We start from the raw sequence: 21,282 nt of genomic DNA, 5'->3' as shown, positions 1-21,282 counted from the left end.
AAAACCTAATAGATATGCCAAATGTTCTCTCAAATAAATTCAATGTTAAACGGTATCATACAAAAATGGTACCCATAACTTCTAATATTTTACAAACATGTCGTATTTAAACCGACCAAACCAATTCGATCCAAACAGATTTGGGTGGTTTGGGGACCGATCCAATGGTTGTTTCAGATACTAAAAGGTAAAAAACGAGGGGTCTTGTTTGGTCCATGATTTTGTTTGACGGATAACCGAATCAAACCATTCATTCTTATCTTTTATATATATGTATGTAAGAACGTATAATTGGGTACGATGTTTGGTGGAGATTCAATTGTTCATCGTTTTTTTGTCTTTGTCAAATGTTGATAAATTACGTCGAATTAATCACGTAAATGTAGACTTAATGGTTTGTGAGTCCATACTAATTTTTAACCCAATCTAATGTATAATTGTTGCAGGTTTTAAAGTCGAAAATTCAAATTTTGTTCTTAGCAAAAGTTTAACCAAACCAAATTGTTCATGCATAGTTTGGTTAGGATTAAGATTTCAATAACATAAGAGCATCTCAATGCAAAACTCAAAAAAATCTCTATTTATCCTATGGGTCAAGTTCCTATTGAGATTCTCACTCTTAGTCCTAAGTGGCAAAAATATATATCCTCAATTTTTTGTTGTCTCCCATTCAGAAACTCTAAACTTATCTTATTTACTTATATACGTGGCATAGTTATTTTTGTAAAGAAATAATTAGTTATTTAGAAGATATAGAAGACTCGATTTCTGTTGGTTGAAATTCAAATACGGTTAATTCTGTTTCGGCCCCCAATTTATGACCAATTCACCTTTTTGACCCCCATAAGTGTCAGGCAGTTCGATTTATCCCCCGGTAGAGGTGGGAATCGGGTCGGTCACCCATGTGTATCTCACGTCCGGGTTCGGGCGTTCCGAGCACCATATTTCAAAGACCATTGGACTTAATGGGCGGGTTTGGGACGTGCAAAATAAAAATACCATGCACAGAACCCGCCACGGGTAGTGGGCCATGACGGGCTTAGCGGGTGTCGGGCGGGCGAGGTTCCGGGTATGAACGTTGGAAAATAAAAAAAAATTCTTACAAAAAAAAACTTAATTTCATCATCAACTTTTAAACAATATGTACCAAGATCTATAAATCTAATATTGTCATCATCATCGTTTGGTTACAAATCCATAATCACAAACATCGAATGCAACGAATATACTATCGATTTCTTGATAAGATAGACACCATTACTGATATTGATGTTGTAATACTCAACCCGTTCTATAACCCTCGAACGATTTCTTCTGAGACAGATCCAAAGAGAGATTGAGAGAGATAAGATTGAGTTGTAACACCTACAATAAATCCTAAAATGAAGAATGACCCCCCCCCCCCCCCTCTCTCACTCTCTCTCTAAGCAACAAGCTAAACTGTTTCCATTTTCATCCTCTAACAAGGGCGATCAGATGGCGTGGAGGAGGAGATTAGAAGTGGGAGTGGCGTGAAGGAGGAGATTAGAAGTGGGAGTGGTTAATGTTTTGGGTGAAAACAACCATCCTTTTATATCTTAAGATTTAGAAATAGTTTATGGGCTTATGAAACGGGCTTCAATGATGGGCTTGATGAGCAGGTAAGGATTTTCAAGATATGGCCCAAGCCCGCCCACTATTTATAAGTGGGTCGGGTAGACACTACCTATGTTGCGCTTCGGGCTGAATGTTTTCTCGTCGGACTCGGGCATTTGGGGCGGGCTTCGGACTTCCGGGCAGAATTCCCACCCTTAGCCCCCCGATCTTCCTGTTTGGCTCCCAAATTTTTTCAAACCTCCCAATTCTATCCTTATGGTATTTCTGTAGTTTGATTTCTTTTTTATTTTTTCCACCTCACCTTAATTCACCTCACTTCTTCCACATAAGAAGGTTGCGAGGAAAGTTCACCGGTCGACGACTATCTCTGCCATTTTAAAAAAAAAATTTCATCTTCTTCCCCAACCATTTCCTCTTTCTCTATCTTCTCTTTCTCTCTCTTCTCTTTCTCTCTCTTCTCTTTCATTTCATATTCTCTTTTATCTCTCCATCTCCCTGCCTCTTCTTCTCTCTCCCTCCCCTCTCTTTATTCTCAGTTCCAACGAAGGAAATTCCAGACGAAGAGGGTCTGGATCTGGGGTTTTAGAAGAGGCATGGAGATAGAGAGAGAGAGAGAGAGAGAGAGATAAAAGAGAATAGAGATGAAATGGACGATAGAAAAAGGAAATGGTTAGGGAATAAGACGAAAAAAAATTAAAGTTGGTCGGAAAAAGTCGCCGGTCAGTGACCTTTTCCGGCGACCTTTTTATGTGGAAGAAGTGAGACTTTTTTTTGAAAATTGAGGTGAGGTGGAAAAAAAATAAGAAAAAAAAATAAATTACAGAAATGCCATAAGGATAGAATTGGGAGGTTTGAAAAAAATTTGGGAGCCAAATCGAACTACCAGACACTTATGGAGGCTCGGTGAACTGGTCACAAAATGGGGCCAAAACGGAATTAACGCATTCAAATATTGATGTGTTGGACAATTAGAGATATCTTAGAAATCATATGTGGCTTTTAAGATTTGAGTGTTTGCATTGGAGATGCTCTAGACTATAGATAGGCTCAGAAAGTCGGTTATCCAACCGGTGTTCACCTCTAACCAATATTAGTCTTCTATATAGTGTGTTAGAACGAAGCCATAGAAGGTGTTTATATAGGCGCTAAAAAGCATCACAAAGCGCGTTTAGAACTTCTAAACAAAACTACACAACTACACAAGTAGGTGAATAAAAAGTTGTATCCCGAAGAAATCAAGGCGTTTGAAATCAACGGACAGATATTACTGCCAAAAATATTCGTAGGTTCATCGAGTATCGTGCCAAACGATATTTGTCAATTTGTTACGTGTCAATAAACAATTGGCGGCAGATAACGTGAATGGTGAAACAATCCGCGTTGCGCCATACATATGTAATTCTTTATAAATTAAGAGGGTACTTTAGGAAATAAAACCTAATCATTTTGTTTATGTCAGAGAGATCGATCCGGCCGTCTGAAAAACTCGACAAAATTATACAAATAAATAAAATTATAAATATTTCTCTCTCTCTCTCTTCTCCAAATCTCTCTCTTTCGAAACAACACTACACCAAAGCGACCTCAATAGTTCCCGCCACCAAGTAGCATTGCCGGAACTTCTCTTCCGGCGTAAATTCCCGATCTAGTAACGTCGTCGGAGAAGACACAGCCCCGATCGTTTATTTTCTCAGTTTCAATCTGACGAGTTTCTTTTTAGGTCTTCATTTTATCAAAATTTCTTTGATTAGTTCAAATTTTTTTCTTTGATTTGGCATTGACTCATTTACAATCGTTGGATTGATCTGACGACGGCTTGAATTTTTATCTATTATATTAGGTTTGAAATTATCTGAAAGAATTGAGTTTCTGATTTGAAATCGGATCCAGAAATGGTTTTCCTCTTTTGTGGAAGTTATTGATGATTATGAAGGAGTTGATTTACTGATTCTGAAGATCGAAGGTTCAATATAGCAGCTATGACGAAAGTCGTTTACGAAGGATGGATGGTTCGATGTGGACGAAGGAAGATCGGCCGTTCTTTCATTCATATGCGGTATTTCGTTCTGGAATCTAGGTTACTCGCTTATTACAAGAAGAAACCACAAGATTATGTGGTATTTTGCTTACTCCTTTCATATTTGTGTTTAATTCAATTTCGATTTTAGTTTGAGGAACTGATTCCTTCTTCTGTTACTGTATGATTTGTTGTGGTATAGTTGATGAATTTGTTCAAACCTTTATGGATTCACCTTGGAATTTTGTAGTTATGTTTTTTGTTTCTCTCACTGAAATCTTGAGCTTGTAATTGTCTAGGTTCCTATCAAAACCCTTCTTATTGATGGTAATTGTAGAGTGGAGGATCGAGGGTTGAAGACACAACATGGACATGTGAGTTGCTTCTCAAATGACTTATAATTAATCAATCTGCTTCAAATTAAACTTGTGAAGTTCTTGAATGTATTATAGAATAGGTTAAGAATGGGTTATGAATAATTTTACCAATCTATGGTCATCTGTTGAATTATAAGAGGTAAAGGAAGATTGTTCCGGCTACTTTTACATGGCATTAGTATAAGAAATAGAAGAGTAATCATGTCGGAGGTTTACAACATTAGGCAAAAACATTTACATGTACTGGGCTCTTTCTTATCGATTAACGACTTGATAAGGTAGAAAGGTGCAAACATATAACAAGCAACTGAATAAGATTAGAAAGTGTAACAAACATATAGCAATAAAGAGTATACATTCGATCATTAGAATTTGCACTGAAATTATTCTATTAGAAGTGTTGTTTCTGGCTTTCTGCCAACTGGTGTAAATGGCTTAGAGCATTTATTGCCTTAGCTTGCTGGCAATCTAAACGAGAACATGCCGGAGGTCCTTAAGAACGCGTGTTCTTTTGCTGAATATAAGTCATCACTGTCATCTTCTTGGACCTTTATTCATCCAACCAATGTTTCCGTTCGATTCTATATTCATGTATATTTATCTGTTGTTTCTCTTTCCACTTCCTTCTATTGCTACTTTAGTTTTCACTTAGTTTCCTCGTAGTACTGTAGTTTTCTTGGAAAAGGCTTTAACCCGTCTTTTGTTGTCTCAGATGGTATATGTGTTGTCTATCTATAACAAGAAAGAGAAATACCATCGCATTACGGTTCGTGATCTTTCCTTTCCTTTTGAGCTTTTACTTAATCTGCACATTTTCTCTCTTTTTTTCTTCTTAATTTCTAGGTGTCTGCACTGCTTATAAACTTAAAAATTGAACATGGAATATCTCGAATAATTTGCATGCGAGTAGATATGAACCGAGTTTTTATTTGGAAGGTTAATGTTAGAAGTCCATCATCCCAAGTCCCACCTAGGTTTGTTACGGCCCTGATGAGAGAAATGACCAAGAAACCTAGCAAAAGTGCAAAATATATTTGCCACAATTTACAATTAGATGGATCATTCTGTCTACATATGCTTTTAATGACTTGCCAGTGATCTCCGTCACAACGCTTCACTTGTCATATAATTTGTTTGGAAGAAGCTATATTCCTCGAGTATGCTAGGAAGTGCATTTGCATAATTTTTGTTACTGGTTATAAACTTTTTTTTGCTTCTTAGGATCTTACTAATCATATTTTCCACCCAAGCAACATCCTACTCAAAGCTAAACCACTAAATATGTTTACGGTGCTTCCTAAAATAAAACTCAGCATAATTTGGAGTGGGAAACACGGGTGCGTTTTCTTCTTATCATGTTGGAGTGGAGCTAATAACCATTAAGACGTAATGACAAAAATCAATTACAATAGTAGTATATATCAGCAGTTTGACTATTTCAATGCTGCCTGACTGCTTTGTAGAATTTCTTGCTGTCTATCTCTTATTAATGCTTATCATTGTGTTTTTTTCTATTGTTTTAGATGGCAGCCTTTAACATCCAGGAGGCCTTAATCTGGAAGGAAAAAATTGAGCTTGTAATTGATCAGGTTCACCACTGTCCATCGTACTCTCACTTTTCATTCTCTATTTGTATCGTTATTTTCTAAACATACTAAACAAGCATTCCGATCAATGCGACTCTAGCTGAGGTTCGCTCTCCTTAATCCTTATAAATCCATCACATGTTATGATGTTAAGCCATACTTTCTTATCCCAGATATTCTCATGTATTGTTTAGAAGGTAACCTTGTTTTTGTTTACCATGTAAAGAAAAATGTCTGTGCCTCTGTGGTATGTTAAACAGTATTGACATATACATTGCAGCATCAGGAGTCACCTCTTCCAAATGGTAACAGACCTTATGTTTCATTTGAGTATAAATCTGAAATGGATAATGGAAGGAATGCGTCGTCATCAGACCGTGAAAGTCAGTAAGTAAAAATCTTATATTTCCTTCTCTACATCTGTACGTTTAAGCAAAAATTGTAGTTTCCGTTGATAAGGATGTCCCTTGTTATCTTATTGAAGTCCTAGATTCATTCGGAGAATAGGAGATAATGGGATAGTTTACTGAAAAAACCTGCTTACTTCTAAGAATTCTTATATTTCTTTTTCAACTGTAAGAGAATATGATGGTCAACGTTTATAAGGTTGTATAAGCTCTCATATACCTTAAACTAAAAAAGTAGTTGCTTGATGAATGTGATAAAATGTATTGTGCTACTTTATTCGGGTAATATATTGCGTTTCTTTTGTGAAATCCTCACTCACTTATGTAAAAACATGTATCCAGGTGCAGTGCACAAGGCGATGAAGAGCAGAGTCCAACCTTACTACGGAGAACAACAATAGGAAATGGTTGTTCAATATTCCCTATTATATCTTAATTTTCATTTACTGCGGAACTGTTTGAAGGCCTCTATTTAGATCTAACTATATTATATATTGGCAGGTCCACCTGAGTCTGTGCTCGACTGGACTCGAGAAATTGATTCAGACTTGTCCAATCAAAATAATAGTGATCAAGTCTTCTCCAGAAAGCATTGGCGCCTTGTTCAGTGCCAGAATGGCAAGTTCATTTTAAGGGTTTCATTTCTTATTTGTCACTCAAAAAGGCCACAATGATAAAATACCACTTGGCATAAAATGGTATGGTGGAACTTTTAATAAAAGTTGGTAATTTGCAGGACTTCGTATTTTTGAAGAGCTTCTCAATGTTGATTACCTTGTATGTGTCCATCTACCTTTTATCCACTCAGATCTTTCTCTATGTTTTATGATTAGAATTTCCCTTGATACTTATTAATTCAAATGCATCATGGTAGCCGAGGAGCTACAGTAGAGCAATGAAGGCTGTAGGTGTGGTGGAGGCTACCTGTGAAGAGATATTTGAGCTTGTAATGAGCATGGATGCGACACGGTTTGAGTAAGTGCTCACTATGTTCTACTTGGACATTTCTTTTCTTTTTTTACTTGTAACTCAACTTTAATGATGTCGTCAGAAGTTACTACAGTCTGCACCTTATTGGTGGTCAATGATAGTATGCACACTCATTTTTTATCTCTTGGCTAACTTTTAAGTTTCTTCTTGTAAGCTGCCCTGATTCTAATAAATAATTTTCAACAACAAGGTTTTATATACACGAATTATGTGTATTCCAAAACCTTCCAGGCTTTAACTTCCATTCATGGTAGCGTTGATCCATTTCGATGAACTCTGTACAAGATTTAAGTGTTTGGATTGAAATTTATGACGTCGGTTTGTTGGATCTGGCGAGGATGAATTAAGATTTAGTTTCATACTCTGCAGTGCCCTCTTTGTCAAATAATGCTAACCACGTGATATCGTCATTTGGCATCTATTCACCATCATCTCAATGTTACTCTTGCATGCCTTGTTTTGTAGGTGGGATTGCAGCTTCCAGTATGGTAGCTTAGTTGAGGAGGTGGATGGACATACTGCAATACTTTATCATAGGCTGCAGCTTGATTGGTTCCCAACGTAATATTCTGTCCTAATTGAACTTCCCTTGTTAAGCCTTTTCAGTTCACATTATTTTTGTGTTCTTTTGTAGTTTAGTGTTTTGATTATATCTGAAAATAGGAGATAGATCTTCTTTATTTCTTTATTTAATTCCATTTGCAACCCACCTTGTTTAGCTAGTGGTCTGTGTCTGTAGTTATATGGTGCTTGCTCTGGTTGTCAGCAATTGAAATGATTCTGATATTCTAGTAATATTACGACTTCCTTGTTTGAAGATCTCTTATGATGCCAATAGCGTATGAAACTTCTAATCAGTAGTTATCTGCATAACTGAGAACCCAAAAATTACAACTTATATCGATCGTGAGCAGTTGAGTAACTCTAACGTGCTTGCAAGGTTTTAATCTTGCAAATATATGATGTAAACATAATCGAATATTATATCTCTATCTCAGATAATTGGACGTTTCACCTTGTGCATAAAGAATATAAGTACCGTACCTCATTTAGGAGAGTAAAATACTATTAAACATTTCCTGAACACATGAAGTAACACTCTCACCACACCATCCATGCTGCACTGATTTGTTTGAGGTCAGGTCTTTTCTCTATCTTTCCTGGAGTTGCTTCCTTATTTGGATCGATTAGAAATTTAGAATATGCCTCCAGGGTATGCCTCCTTCCTGGATTGACATCATTTTACGTGAACATCTGAAATGTCTTCTCGTATCTTGGGAACACAGTCTTCCTAAATTCAAAACTCGATATTGTTCTGAGTAAGCTACTTGCGTTTGTAGGGTGCTTGTAAATGTTAAAAATAACTGCTTCTTGTTTATTGTGGAATGAGACAATTTATATTAACTCTATTCTTGACAACCACAGATGTTCGTATATGTTTCACTAGTTTTCATTTCTTCCTATGTCAGGTTTGTGTGGCCCCGTGACCTCTGCTATGTACGCTATTGGCGGCGTAACGATGATGGAAGTTATGGTCAGTTTTTCGCTTTACCAATTCACTCGTACATTTTCCTAAATCTTCTTTTCCTATTACTTAGAATACCAGTTTGGCTTTGTTCTTGCTGCGCAGTTGTGTTGTTTCGTTCCAGGGAGCATGAGAATTGTGGTCCACAACCAGGGTTCGTCCGAGCGCATGTTGAGAGTATACATCTGGTTCTTTTTTCTCTGATTTATTTGATTATGTAAATTAAGAAATGTTCAATTTTTTTTTCGGCAAGTTGGTTTTCGCCAGCCAAGTTAGTGTGTGATTAAACTATTCGGCAGGTGGAGGATTCTGCATTTCACCTCTTAAATCTCGAAATGGAAGACCTCGAACACAGGTCCAACATCTTATGCAAATTGACCTGAAAGGGTGGGGAGTGGGTTATTTTCCGTCATTCCAGCAACATTGTCTTCTTCAAGTGTTGAATAGCGTTGCTGGTAAATTTTATATCCCGTTTCTAACTCAAGATTAGTCCCGCTCATGCATTATTTGACTTCCTTCCTTGTCATATCTTAATATATTCTAGACTCACTGACTTTTCTAATAGTGATGTCGTTCCACTAAGAACATCTGATTTCTCAGTTAGAGATCAGGTCGAATAGTAAGTGCTCTACCTTTTGGTACTGAGTTAGGCGTGGCTGTTATATAATCTCAACTTTTGGAGAAAAATTTGGGAGGTGTAATCTTAACCATTGAAGTTAAGTTTGGGAGGTATAATCTCAACCTTGGAGATAAGTTTGGGAGATGTGGTCTCAACCGTTAGAGATAAGTTTGGCAGGTGTAGTCTTAGCCATTGAAGAGGAGGGTATATTCCTCATTATATAGATAACGAGCTTGTTTTGCGGAAAGATAGTGATGACACTTCAGTTTATTGTCTGAGATTCAGTTTAGGAGCTGCTCAATTGGCTTTGTATAATTTTCTTGTTATATTTAATGTTATATTGTTATACTCATTCCTCTGGGATTTTCTTGTTCTCCCGGACACAAAAAAGAGAAACTTACTTTCTTATTTACGTAAAGTGAAGGAAAAGTGATATAATCTATTTCACGTGCCCATCCGCAGTGTTTCAGCTTTACATATTTTCTGGTTTGACTGATGGTCTATGTTGTCAAAAGCGCGCTTAAGCGCGCCTGAGGCGACCAAGGCGCAAGGTATTTGAAGCCATCGACTCGCTTCAAATACTCTTCCCCTGGTGTCGACTAAGCGCGCTCAGTCGATCGACTTAGGTCGACTGGGGGAGTCATAAAGTCGACTGGAGGCGACCTGGTTGCCTTCAGAATATTTCGTTTTTTTTTTTTGGTTGAAGCCCAAAAATTAGGCCCAAACCCAACTTCCTACTGCCCTAGTCGCCTCGCCTCTCACTTAATACAACATAGCTGATGGTATTGTGTTGCTTCTCTATTATTACAGGCTTGCGTGAATGGTTTGCTCAGACAGATGAGAAACTTACAGTTCCACGGATTCCAGTCATGGTCAATATGACCTCGGATACTGTTTCTTCCAAGAAGAATCAAAAGAGGTCTTCTTCCCAACCCCCATCACTTGATCAGCTAAACTCTGCTAGCAGAAACTCCGTGATGATGGATGATGACTCCGATGAGGATGAAGAGTATCAAGTAGCAGAGGCTGATCAAGAGGTTTGAACTTCTGCTCTTTACCTGACATGGATAGGTTCTTATTATGTTTTTGACATATTTGGACCTATTGTCTTTATAGTCTAAACATTTTTATTATTTCAGGGATACTTACACAAACCTGAAATGGATGGCAAACGTACAGGTTAGCTAGAAGATACTTGTATTTTGTTATTTCTTTTAATACTTATGTTTGCAAACTCACTTGACAATGTTCATGAATGAAGTTCCTGATGAAGAACCGGAAGATAAAATTGATTTGTCCTGCTTTTCTGGTAATCTACGAAGAGATGACCAAGATAATGCACGTGACTGTTGGAAGTTATCAGATGGAAACAACTTCAGAGTCCGCAGCAGGAATTTTTGCTTTGACAAATCCAAGGTGATACATTCTACCTTTTCTCTTTCCCTTGTGCATCTAGAACTCTGTATTATTGTTATTATTACAGGATATTATCTATGGATGCTATAATCATACTACCACAATATGTTCCAGATTCCTGCAGGCAAGCATATGATGGATCTTGTTGCAGTTGATTGGTTGAAAGACACAAAAAGAATGGATCATGTTGCAAGGCGTCAAGGTTGTGCAGTACAAGTAAGTATTACGAATTGTTTCTTTTCTACTGTCATATGCTTTAGAGAAATACCAAGAGGTTAAACTTTCATGGTTGAAATTTGATTGGAAATGAAATTGTGTGGATAAGGATTTGTACAATGTTAATACAACCAGAAAAGATAGTGTTTAATGCACCATCTAATGGTGGTTGCTGCATTTTCTTCTAAGCTGTTCATGAATTGAACTGGATTTCTTCCTCGTAGGGTTATCTTTAACCAAGATATTGTTATGCTACTTGTGTAGGTTGCTTCAGAAAAAGGTCTATTCTCATTGGTCGTCAATCTACAAGTAAGTTCTTTCATATTTTCATCTCTTCATTTATAACATCATTTGAATCAGGAAGAGATAGTAAACCATTATATTGCTTCAGGTTCCTGCATCAATGCACTACAGTATGGTGTTTTATTTTGTTACAAAGCAATTAGTACCAGGATCACTTTTGCAGCGTTTCGTTGATGGCGACGATGAGTTCCGAAACAGTCGGATGAAGCTCATTCCATCTGTTCCGAAGGTATGTCACCATTTCAGTTCTTTAGCTTTGTCCTAAGGTGATTTATGTTTATTTTTCTCTTAAATTGTCTAAATCTGTATTTGCCGAGGCTTTCTTAGAGGCACAATAGCATCTTAATCCGGATTATTTTGTCTGTCTAGCATTTAGAAAAGTCTTTACAGTATAAAATTAAACATTCTGAAACAGGGCCGTGCCTGAGATTGTGGGGGCCCGGGGCAAAATTTAAATATGGGCCCAGCATACGATAAAACATTTATAAGTAAAAAATTAAACAAAATAATAGACAAAATTATCGGTGTGTGGATGAAAACTCTAGATGAATTTAAATGTATTTCGAACAAAGTAGTGGTAGAAAAAACTTTATTTCAAAATTTGATTTTTATAAGAAATCTAGTCTAAGAATCTACAATCACTTGTAAGCAAATCTATCTATTTATTCTATAAATTTCATAGAATATTTGGATCCTAACATAATATCAAATTGAATATCTAGTTTGCAACTTATCAAACATTATTAGGGGAAAACGAAGACTTTTAGTGGACAATGCTAGCTTAAAATGATAGTGGTACAACGCATATTTTAAAATCTAATGACGATTTTTTTAATATGGTAGCTTTTGTATCACTATTTTTACACACATTTACAATTTATCTTTGGGATTAAAAAAAATTTAGATTTCTATTTTCTAAAAACGATTCAAAATATAGAAGAAATGTGCTCAAAATAAGAAAATAGTTAAGAAAGAGTGGGACCGAGTAAAAATATGGATTGACTTAACACCACCCTCAACCCCATAAAAGAAGAGGAGAAAAATGAATGAGGTTAAGTCTACGTGAATCGAACCCGGGTTAATATGGTGGAATAATTCAAACCTAACCAGCAGAGCTAAACGGTATTATATGTTTTGATTGTATCTCCCTCTATATATTAAATAAACCAGAACCTTAATGAAAGAGGGCCCTTAGTGGTGGGGGGCTCAGTGCGGGCGCCCTGCCCGCACCCCCCACCACACGGCCCTGTTCTGAAATCTGATGCGATCAAAGTCAGATCTGGAAGCAAATTTTAGATCTAAGTCCGCCAAAGAGGAAGCACATCATTCATACTAATCCTGATTATGGGTAATTAAAATGCGCAGGGTAGTTGGATTGTGCGCCAGAGTGTTGGAAGCACCCCTTGTTTACTGGGTAAAGCTGTTGATTGCACCTACATCCGTGGACCAAAATACTTGGAGGTATGAATTGTGATCGAGAATGACTTGAGAAAATATTGAGCTCATATTTGTTAAACCCCTGCCTCAAACATAATCTTTCTTTTGATGCAGATAGATGTTGATATCGGTTCTTCTACTGTTGCTAATGGCGTGCTGGGGCTTGTTTGTGGTGTAATTACAACTCTAGTAGTTGACATGGCTTTTCTTGTACAGGTACGTCACCTTGAAATTTTGACGACTTCATGCCATTGTTTTACATAATAGTTTCTTAAATGTTCCAAAAAGAGTAAAAAGGAGCACGAAAAATGACGAATTATAGTATCGGTTATCCTAATACGAGATTCCTCGCAGCAGTCACTTTAAACTTTGAACAAGTACTAATATGATTGGATCCGAAATAGTTAGCCGTGATAAATATTGAAAAGCTAGATTGAGTGATACAGGATCTGCTAAATTAAATTCTCGACAGAGTCCAGTTCTTGAAGATCTTGAGGATGTTGAGCTAGAACTTACGAAGTTAATATGCTGTTTTTTTATTGACAGGGAAACACAACAGACGAGCTCCCAGAACGGCTTATCGGTGCAGTTCGTGTCTCACACATCGAGCTGAAGTCTGCAATAGTACCAAAACTAGAATCTGATTCATCTTCACCCGAATCAAATAATTGATTCGATTTATATCGGGAAAAATGATATATTCCCTTTTTTCCGTTCTCTTGATTATAATTTTTGTTTGTTGTTATTGGTGTTTATAATTTTACCTACAAGTTCATCAATCTTAAATTCTAAATGATTTTAATCTAGATGTAAAAAATTGGTTCTCCACAATTCAAATCTTTTTTTGGCAATGAAGCTCACTGAACTTAACTTGTTTTAAAACCTTCACTTTCTTACCAACACTACCCACTTTTTAGCTATTCTACGTTGAACACTCTTGTTGTTAGGCTTGATCTTGTCACTAAAGCAAGCTCATCTATGTTACATATAGGATCTTCTTACCCATCAGGAGACATTAATATAGGTAAGGTTTCCCTTGCGAGGCTTTTTTGTAGGGAAATGGCTACAGGTGCATATGGCTGACATGAGAAGTAGCTCTGACAAATTAGCTATTAGGAAGTCACCAAATAAATTTGGTGCAAAATTGATGACCAAGACAAATAAAGATCCTTTCGAAGATGCCTGTAGTATTAAGAATTTCTTAAGTTCAAATGAGAGTTATGAGGGAGTTGAAATTTTAACAAAAATTTAGGATTCTATGTTGCATTATAGACTAGGGCCTGAGTTTTCCAGTAACACTGTCGATAAAGTTGTCCCCAAAACATTCATACAACCTAAAGACCACATAAACTACTCTATATTGTTTATATCCCAATAACACAAAATCAAGCGTTTTGTTGTTCCAAAAATGTCGAATCTCATCTCAATCATTGTGTGTCAGGACACTTCCGATTATGTTCCTTGGATTGGATTGCCATTTTGTTCATGGCGCTATTCTCGGATTCAGATGATTAGGTTAGATAAAATAATTTCTTAAATGTATTACGGCATCCTGAAGGATTGCACCCACTTCTTATGGGGCAGAGGAATCTTTATGCTCAAATTCCCAGTCCGGTAGTCACTTATTTGGTACCTTCCAAAGGATAGGAACTGACATTCTAATATCTTTAGAAGATTCCGTCCATAAATGCAAAATCTATGACTGGCCAATTCGACCTGTCATTATGTATTGCATTTAGTTTTGTTGTAATAAGTACGGAGTTAAGTTCGACGCCAAATACCGATAATGTGACTTTCAAATTTTCATAATGGATGCACTGTCCATTCATGTGGGATTATCCAAATTCTTGGTGTAAGGGAGTAGCAAAGTTGGTAAAACAATTTCCTTCCTGACAACTCACTAATTGTAAGTTATTCGCGAGCTATTTAATGGACAAAATAGCTTAAATGTTTGAGATACTGAAACTTTTAGCTTGAAATTACGGTAAAACTGTTGATATGGTTGAATTTTACCGAAAATGTTGTCCAATCAGATTTAATGCAAGAATTTTGCGTCCCTGTCGTGACTAATAAAATAAAACCTGGACTGCCGGTGGACTGACAAAATAATTTTCACAAAACACAAACGCCTATGCGATAAAATTATGTGGTTTGCAACAAATAAAGAAAAAAAAAATAAAAAATTATGTGGCGCGGGAAATCCAAGCTTCACTTGTCCGAACACGGACGGATACGGGATTGATTCATTCCCTTCCTTTAAGCTTCTCCTCTCTCTATTTTTTCTCTCTCTCTCTCTCTTTCAATTATCAACGCTTTCTCTTCCTATGTTCCTCACGCATTCTTCTCATTAACAACAAATCAATCATCAGAAATCATTCCATTTGCTGCTGATTTCATCAACATTCTCCTCCCTCACAAACAACTCCAAAATACTAGTAGTACAATCTTTCAGGTACTTTTTCATATCTCTACAACATTATCTGTTTGACGTTTCTCAACAACAAACCCTAGATCTTGAAAAAACCTTTCAATCTTTAATAACTTCAATTCTATTTCACTTGATTTCTAGTTTCTTTCCTATAATTTGAATTCAATAAGTTTACATGTTTTACTGAGTGATTCTAAAACGTACTACAATTTTCTCATCAGATCTACGATTTCTTCTTCACATTTCCTCACAAAAATGTCATCAGATCAAATTACACAATCTAGCTCAAACGAATCATCCGATAAGAATTTAGGTAACGGAAACGTTGAGATTGTTGAAAATGGAGATCAAAAGGTTTTTAAGATCTTTGTAGGATGGGATCCTCGTGAAGACCTAGCTTATCAAGTTTGTAAATATTCAATCTTGAAGAGATCTTCAATTCCTGTTGAAGTAATACCAATTAAGCAGTCAGATCTGAGAAATAATGGTTTATATTGGCGAGAAAGAGGTTTAACTGAGAGTACTGAATTCTCGTTTACTCGATTTTTAACACCATATTTAGCAAATTATCAAGGATGGGCAATGTTTGTTGATTGTGATTTTCTTTATACTGGAGATATTAAAGAATTGGTTGACCTAATTGATGATAATTATGCAATTATGTGTGTTAAACATGATTATACACCGAAAGAAAGTACGAAAATGGATGGAGCTATTCAAACTGTTTATCCAAGAAAGAATTGGTCTTCAATGGTTCTTTATAATTGTGGGCATTTGAAAAACAAGATTTTGACACCAGAGGTTGTGAATACACAAACTGGTGCTTTTCTTCATAGGTTTTCATGGCTTGAAGATCATGAGATTGGGTCTATTCCTTTTGTTTGGAATTTTCTTGTGGGTCATAATAAAGTTGACGAGAACGATAAGAAAACACAACCTAAAGCTATACATTATACTACTGGAGGACCTTGGTTTGATGCTTATAAGAATTGTGATTTTGCTCATCTTTGGTTTAATGAATTGGAAGCTTATAAGAAAGAAATGAAGCAACTTTGAATTTGCTTGAAGGTTGAAGGAAGAGAGACATAAAGAAGTATTATTAGGTAGAAGTAGATTATGTGGGTAGAATTATTTCTTTTAAATACCTTGATAAAGATAATTGTTTTACGATTTCGATTCATTTTTAGTATTTGTTATTCTATGTCTACTTGGTTGCTTAGATGAAGAATGGGATTTTAATTGATCAGAAAGAAAATTGCAGAAAAGAGAAGACAATAGAACTGGGTAAACTCCTTTTGATGGCAGATGACCTAGTTTTCAGTAGAATGATACTTATTGTACTAATTTGGATGTTTCTTCATTTTTAATACTATTTGGTGTAATTCAAAGCTTGATATTCACTCAATATTTGATACTTTATAGATTGTTGTGTTCTTTGGGTTATTTGTTTTCTTTGACTTGGGTACCTACTACCTAGTTTTCTTGGTTTAATACTAATCGTCGTGGATAAAACTATACTATATGTCGGTTAGCCTTATATCTCTGTTGTCACTGAAAAAATGTTATCCCTCTATTGACAGAGACGAAGCCTTCATTTCAATCTCCACGGGGGTTCCATCTCCCTGGGTGGTTCGATAACATAAACACAAAAATATTAAACTGAAAATAGAACCAAAGAGCTATAAGTGTAAGCAAATCGCGATACATCAATTGCTAGTACTATGCGAATATGCGGAACAAATATGACAACTATATATCAAATCTTTGGAGGGATAGTGTTTTTTTCCTTATCTAATAAGAAGAGCTCACGACACAACTCTTCAACTTCAAACCTTGGTTTTTCTCTTTTTCTAACATAGCCACACGAAAATGAAGTTGAAAAGTCTGGACAAGGAGAAGATCGAATGAAGAAGATGCAATTCATTTTTTCTTTGGAGTGGAAACAAGAAAAAGAAACACAAAAATGAAGATAGTATTACAAAATACTAGGAACTTGAGAAGCTAATCTTTTCTGCAGTTCCACCACCTTTGAGCTAAGCTCAACTTTTTGCTCTTTGTAATTTTGCAGCAAGTACTCTTTCCCGTCTATCACTTCCTTCAATTCTTCCACTTCTCTCTTTAACATCTCAATTCTCTCTCCATCTCCTCTTCCTTTCGGTACGTACTCCAAATCGTTTTCCTCGTCAAGGAATCCATTCACGTGCCCGTTACTTAATCCTTCCCCAGACCAGTTTGTGGTACTTGGCGGATTCTCAGGATGACCCATATCTCCTACACAATGATCTGTTATAGCCTTCCTTAACCTCTGGATCTCTCGCTCCGAGTCAAATATGTCGCTGTTAACAGCGTCGAGTTGTGACTGTAGAAGGGTAGAATGGGTTAGCTGAGACCTGAGTTGATTCTGCAATTCCATGATCTGATCTTGCATTTCTAAGATCATGTCATCTCTTCGTTTCAATTGTTGCCTAAGTTTTTGTATCACTTCTCGCTTACTGAAGATATCAGAGCCTGATTCGGATACGCATAGGGAGTCTGAGCTGTTTGAGTGGTGGAATGGTTTCGGAGGAAGCTCTAGGCGACCGGGAGAAGATGACCACATTACACCATTTTCTCTATTGGACTCTGGAGGTGGAATTGTCACTAAAGGGAGAGCACCATCAGTTTCTTTTAGCATTGGGCTAGTTGGTTGACGCTTAACCTCTCCCATATGTTCCGTATTCCCTGTTTAGACATGACGAAGAAATGAAATGTCTATGTGATAATCTTCAATATAAAGATAGAACAGTATACACATGCTGTCTTGGTATTAACTTCAGCCAGAGACTTCCGTTATACCTTATAAGGATTGGTATACAAATAGACTTAAATAAGAAACAAGCATATGAACATTTGCGAAAGACTCTGTCTTCATGTAGAGTAAATGGGTTACTTCGTTGTCTACCAGAAATTTAAGAACCCACAATTTCGAAATCATGGAATCAAGAAGGGCAAAAGGAACTTGTGAAGATTAATTCCTCGGGATGCTATGCCAGTCAAAGCAACAAAGTAAATAAGTTTTCACCTGGAAGGCAATTGTAACACCCATCTCCATTTTTTGTAAAAACATATTGATTTGAATGCAATGGGCAAGTTACTGATGTCCTTTTGTCCTTGATTATTCCATTTCCTGAATCCCAATAATCAGAAACAATTAGTGGCAAATACGAGTTTAGAACAAATCAACCTATCAATAATACATTATTAGACCTTTTAATCTGTTATAATCAGTTAGTTACATGGTGTTTGACCTTTCAAAGAATCACTAGCATCGTTCGGCCGCCTTGTATCAAGAACCTGCTTGAGTTTGTACCCAAGCCGAAATGATAATGTACTTAACAAGGCACCACCTGCAATAATGATCCAATTCGGCCCTTCTCCTTTAAAATTGTTTGATCTTTGGGCTTTAGGAGGCCCATTGGTTCTTGGTTTCATCTGACAAGGTGATAAGACAAATGCTTTGGACCATTCAACTTGGCCTAAATCAACGATGCCCGTTTCTTCAATGTTACCTGTATTATAGAAGAATAAGGTCAAGCTACAAGAGAAAATATGCACCATTTAGTAAAATTTGTAGATTTTAAGAAAGAATGTTCACAAAATACTGCATCAGAAACACTGGAAAGCCGACAAAAGGACAGAATATCAAGAGTTCTAATGTAAACAACAATTGGCTTCACTACAAGAGTGCATACAAGAATACATAAATAAATACCAGCTTGACAGCGTCAATTATGCACATAATATTATCCCTATCTTCCTTATACTGTGTTAAGTGTGTAACTTCTTTTTGAATGTGTTACTGTTTAGTACTTCTTTTCTGTCGGATATTTGGATAGGATATTTCGAGTAAAATTGCCCAAACCGCACACAAATGTTGTGATCCAGTCAGTGGTTGGGACTATACTATTAGCAGCAAGCTTAGCTTTCTATGATACCAATTCTGATCACATATAATGTGCTAACATAAAACATATAACTATCTAAGGAGAATACATACATAGTCCCCGAGAACCTATACAAATGAGAGCTAAAAGTTTTCAAGAAAAAAAAAATAGGACTTAAAAGTTAAACTTCCTGGAAAAAAAAAGCCCAAAGAAACTGATGCAACACACTCTGAAGTCTGAAGTATAGATGCTTGAAAGAGCACAACAAAAAAAAAAGCGCATGGGAAGAAATACAACAGACGTGGAATGTGAAGTAAGCAACTCCTACAAGAGAATAAACTAACATACAGGGACTGAACCAGAATTTTGTAGGCTGCTCTAACTCTAATGGATGATTTGACCAGTGCTAATCTATATAATAAAACAGCTCATTCTATATTATGACATAGCTTGTAAGTTCATTTGTAGATCTTGATCTTCCACCAATTCTGATCTCATCAGAAACAAAATATAAGTAACTACGCTCATAATTTTCCTCACTCCCCACGATTTACTCATCCCCTCATTGATACCAATCACACTTTTCTCTATGACATGCCACAACTCATAAGTTCATGTGTAAATCTTGATCTTCCACCAATTCTGATCCCATCAGAAACGAAATGTAAGTTAAGTAACTATACTCGTAATTTTCCTCACTCCCCACGATTTACTCCTTCCCTCGTCGATACTAATCCCACTTTTCTCTCTATAACTAATCGCCCATCCTTCCCCCCCCAACACTCGTCGGTTTGAAGAAGAAAAAACACTAATTCCACTCTTTTACCGCTACAAATATATATAACTACTCTCAGAAACCTAATTTAAGGTAGTATATATTTTTTTTGGTGTAAATGCATCCGAAATTTTTGACAGGGTGAAAGACAACGGCACGTCTTTTACATAGTTATCGAGAATCTTAAAGGTCTAAAATTCTCAGTCACTGCCCTGGCATGTCAAATAAACCTTTACAGTACAAGGGTTTACATGGCATTTTTGACATCTCTTCTAGGTCTATTAAAGAACCCTAATCACACTACTAGCTAGACTTGCCTCCCTCTTAAATTACCAAATTTGCAGCATTTGATCTTTATAGATTCAACAAAATGAGTTTCATTTAACTATACTAATTACCCTAAAACCCAATCTCAAACTCCTCAGATGCTAGCTAAACCTTGTGTTACTTCATTAGAAAATCTCTAATCTAACTTAATGGCATTGATGGTAATTGTATATGAAAATTAGTGCAGTAAACCCTGATTTGAAAACCTAAAATTTCAACAAAATTAACTCCATTTCACCTTTAAAATGAAAAAATTTGACATATAAGAATCAGATTGAACATCTATAACAATACATGTAGATGCCAAAAAAAAAAGTAATAATAAGGTTAATCAGATTCAGAGATGAGAAAATATGAGCATAAAACGGTATAAGGAGGAATGATTAAGGTCTGACTGACCTCATTTGAAACGATTGTTAGGTTTAGGGCTTTTTTGATTCTAATTAATAATTGTGTAGCTGCTGCTGTAAACAGAGAAAATACAAAATGGAGTTGTTGTTGTGGCACACTTTCTCTCTCTACGAGAGCCCTTTGAATAACAACAACTTTCTCTCCCCAGACCAATTCCTTCACTTCTCTCTCTCTCTCTCTCTCTTCTTTTGAAGATCAACTCAGCGGTACGGCTCTTCCTATATTCAATTTTAGCTGCAAAATATAACGAAATCTTAGCCGTTCCATTTTGCATATTTTTTTTGTTCGTATCTCTAGATTTTTTTTTTGCAGTATTATGACAACCTGTCGTTTTTTTTAAGTGATGTAACTTATGTTCGAAAAAAAAAAAGTGATACTCCAAGCTAAACGAAAGAATTTCAACAAAAAAAAAAAGCTAAACGAAAGACTAATTTGAATCACTCCATCTACAAACGTAGTAGTCTTTGTTCCACAGGTTTGCTACAATTTCATTAATTATATTCATACGAAAGGGAAATTTGGTCAGAAGTCAATAATTATAAACATTTTGATTAAAATAGAATTAACAAAGAAAAACACAAGTCTACCACCCTTTGATGTAACGGTTAGGTACCCCTCTTAAGGGTATGAAGTCATGGGATCGAGTCTCGGTAGAAGCAGTTTTCATCAAGATTTATCCAATGTAATTTAGACTATGAACTTTAGACCTCTTTCATTCTCGGTTTAAATTAGGCGGTTATCGTGCTTATTACATCTCCATTATGCATCAATGTCTTGTAACGATAACTAGTCGAATTCTCAAAAAAAAAAAAAAACATGGAAAACACAACAAAATTGACAAATCATGTTTGTTTAAGTTGCTTCAATTTTATGGAGTTATATCTGATTTCAAACTTTTTCCTAATTTATTTTTTTAACTAAGTTGTGAT

At 36.1% G+C, this 21,282-nt stretch overlaps 2 protein-coding genes and 1 pseudogene across 4 annotated transcripts; 2 read left to right on the top strand and 1 right to left on the bottom strand.

Moving 5' to 3' along the window:
- The first annotated feature begins 3,028 nt into the window (after positions 1-3,028).
- On the top strand, positions 3,029-13,320 carry EDR2 (ENHANCED DISEASE RESISTANCE 2). 2 transcript variants are annotated; one of them, XM_086643829.1, is made up of 23 exons: positions 3,029-3,316; positions 3,437-3,713; positions 3,913-3,987; positions 4,703-4,756; positions 5,514-5,579; positions 5,857-5,963; positions 6,326-6,390; positions 6,485-6,601; positions 6,720-6,760; positions 6,858-6,958; positions 7,439-7,534; positions 8,443-8,507; positions 8,604-8,675; positions 8,798-8,953; positions 9,928-10,154; positions 10,257-10,296; positions 10,379-10,533; positions 10,648-10,749; positions 11,014-11,058; positions 11,141-11,281; positions 12,418-12,513; positions 12,604-12,705; positions 13,036-13,320. In XM_086643829.1, exons 2-23 carry the CDS (start codon positions 3,576-3,578, stop codon positions 13,159-13,161), a joined length of 2,187 nt encoding a protein of 728 aa, XP_086499955.1. In that variant the 5' UTR covers positions 3,029-3,316; positions 3,437-3,575; the 3' UTR covers positions 13,162-13,320. The 2 variants fall into 2 exon arrangements, with proteins under 2 accessions (XP_086499955.1, XP_086499956.1); XM_086643830.1 differs by having other exon boundaries at positions 3,072-3,316; positions 3,487-3,713.
- A 1,409-nt stretch (positions 13,321-14,729) lies between these two features.
- Positions 14,730-16,358, top strand: LOC147536575 (protein CDI pseudogene; annotated as a pseudogene). The gene is made up of 2 exons (XR_015226382.1): positions 14,730-14,941; positions 15,139-16,358. The product of XR_015226382.1 is annotated as a protein CDI pseudogene (transcript).
- Positions 16,359-16,736: 378 nt separating this feature from the next.
- Positions 16,737-20,582, bottom strand: LOC147536574 (uncharacterized). The gene is made up of 4 exons (XM_086643828.1): positions 20,342-20,582; positions 18,205-18,465; positions 17,979-18,083; positions 16,737-17,638 (listed from the first exon to the last, which is right to left on the bottom strand). The coding sequence occupies exons 2-4, from the start codon at positions 18,386-18,388 to the stop codon at positions 16,893-16,895; spliced, it is 1,035 nt and encodes a 344-aa protein (XP_086499954.1). The 5' UTR covers positions 18,389-18,465; positions 20,342-20,582; the 3' UTR covers positions 16,737-16,892.
- Positions 20,583-21,282: the final 700 nt, after the last annotated feature.

This window comes from Eschscholzia californica, unplaced genomic scaffold (genome assembly GCF_041429995.1).
Source record: "Eschscholzia californica isolate CP2 unplaced genomic scaffold, dmEscCali1.0.p SCAF_5, whole genome shotgun sequence".
NCBI lineage: Eukaryota > Viridiplantae > Streptophyta > Magnoliopsida > Ranunculales > Papaveraceae > Eschscholzia > Eschscholzia californica.
The sequence above is the reverse complement of the archived record's forward strand: the minus strand, read 5'-3'. Positions and strand labels throughout refer to the sequence as shown.

Excerpts from the sequence above, each read along its gene's own strand:
- EDR2 (XM_086643829.1), top strand. The coding sequence starts at position 3,576 with ATGACGAAAGTCGTTTACGAAGGATGGATGGTTCGATGTGGACGAAGG. Across the intron at positions 3,714-3,912 it reads AGAAACCACAAGATTATGTG|GTTCCTATCAAAACCCTTCT; the intron begins GTATTTTGCTTA and ends GTAATTGTCTAG. Across the intron at positions 10,534-10,647 it reads TTTGCTTTGACAAATCCAAG|ATTCCTGCAGGCAAGCATAT; the intron begins GTGATACATTCT and ends AATATGTTCCAG.
- LOC147536574 (XM_086643828.1), bottom strand. The coding sequence starts at position 18,388 with ATGAAACCAAGAACCAATGGGCCTCCTAAAGCCCAAAGATCAAACAAT. Across the intron at positions 18,084-18,204 it reads TGCTAGTGATTCTTTGAAAG|GAAATGGAATAATCAAGGAC; the intron begins GTCAAACACCAT and ends ATTGGGATTCAG. Across the intron at positions 17,639-17,978 it reads GTGTTACAATTGCCTTCCAG|GGAATACGGAACATATGGGA; the intron begins GTGAAAACTTAT and ends ATGTCTAAACAG.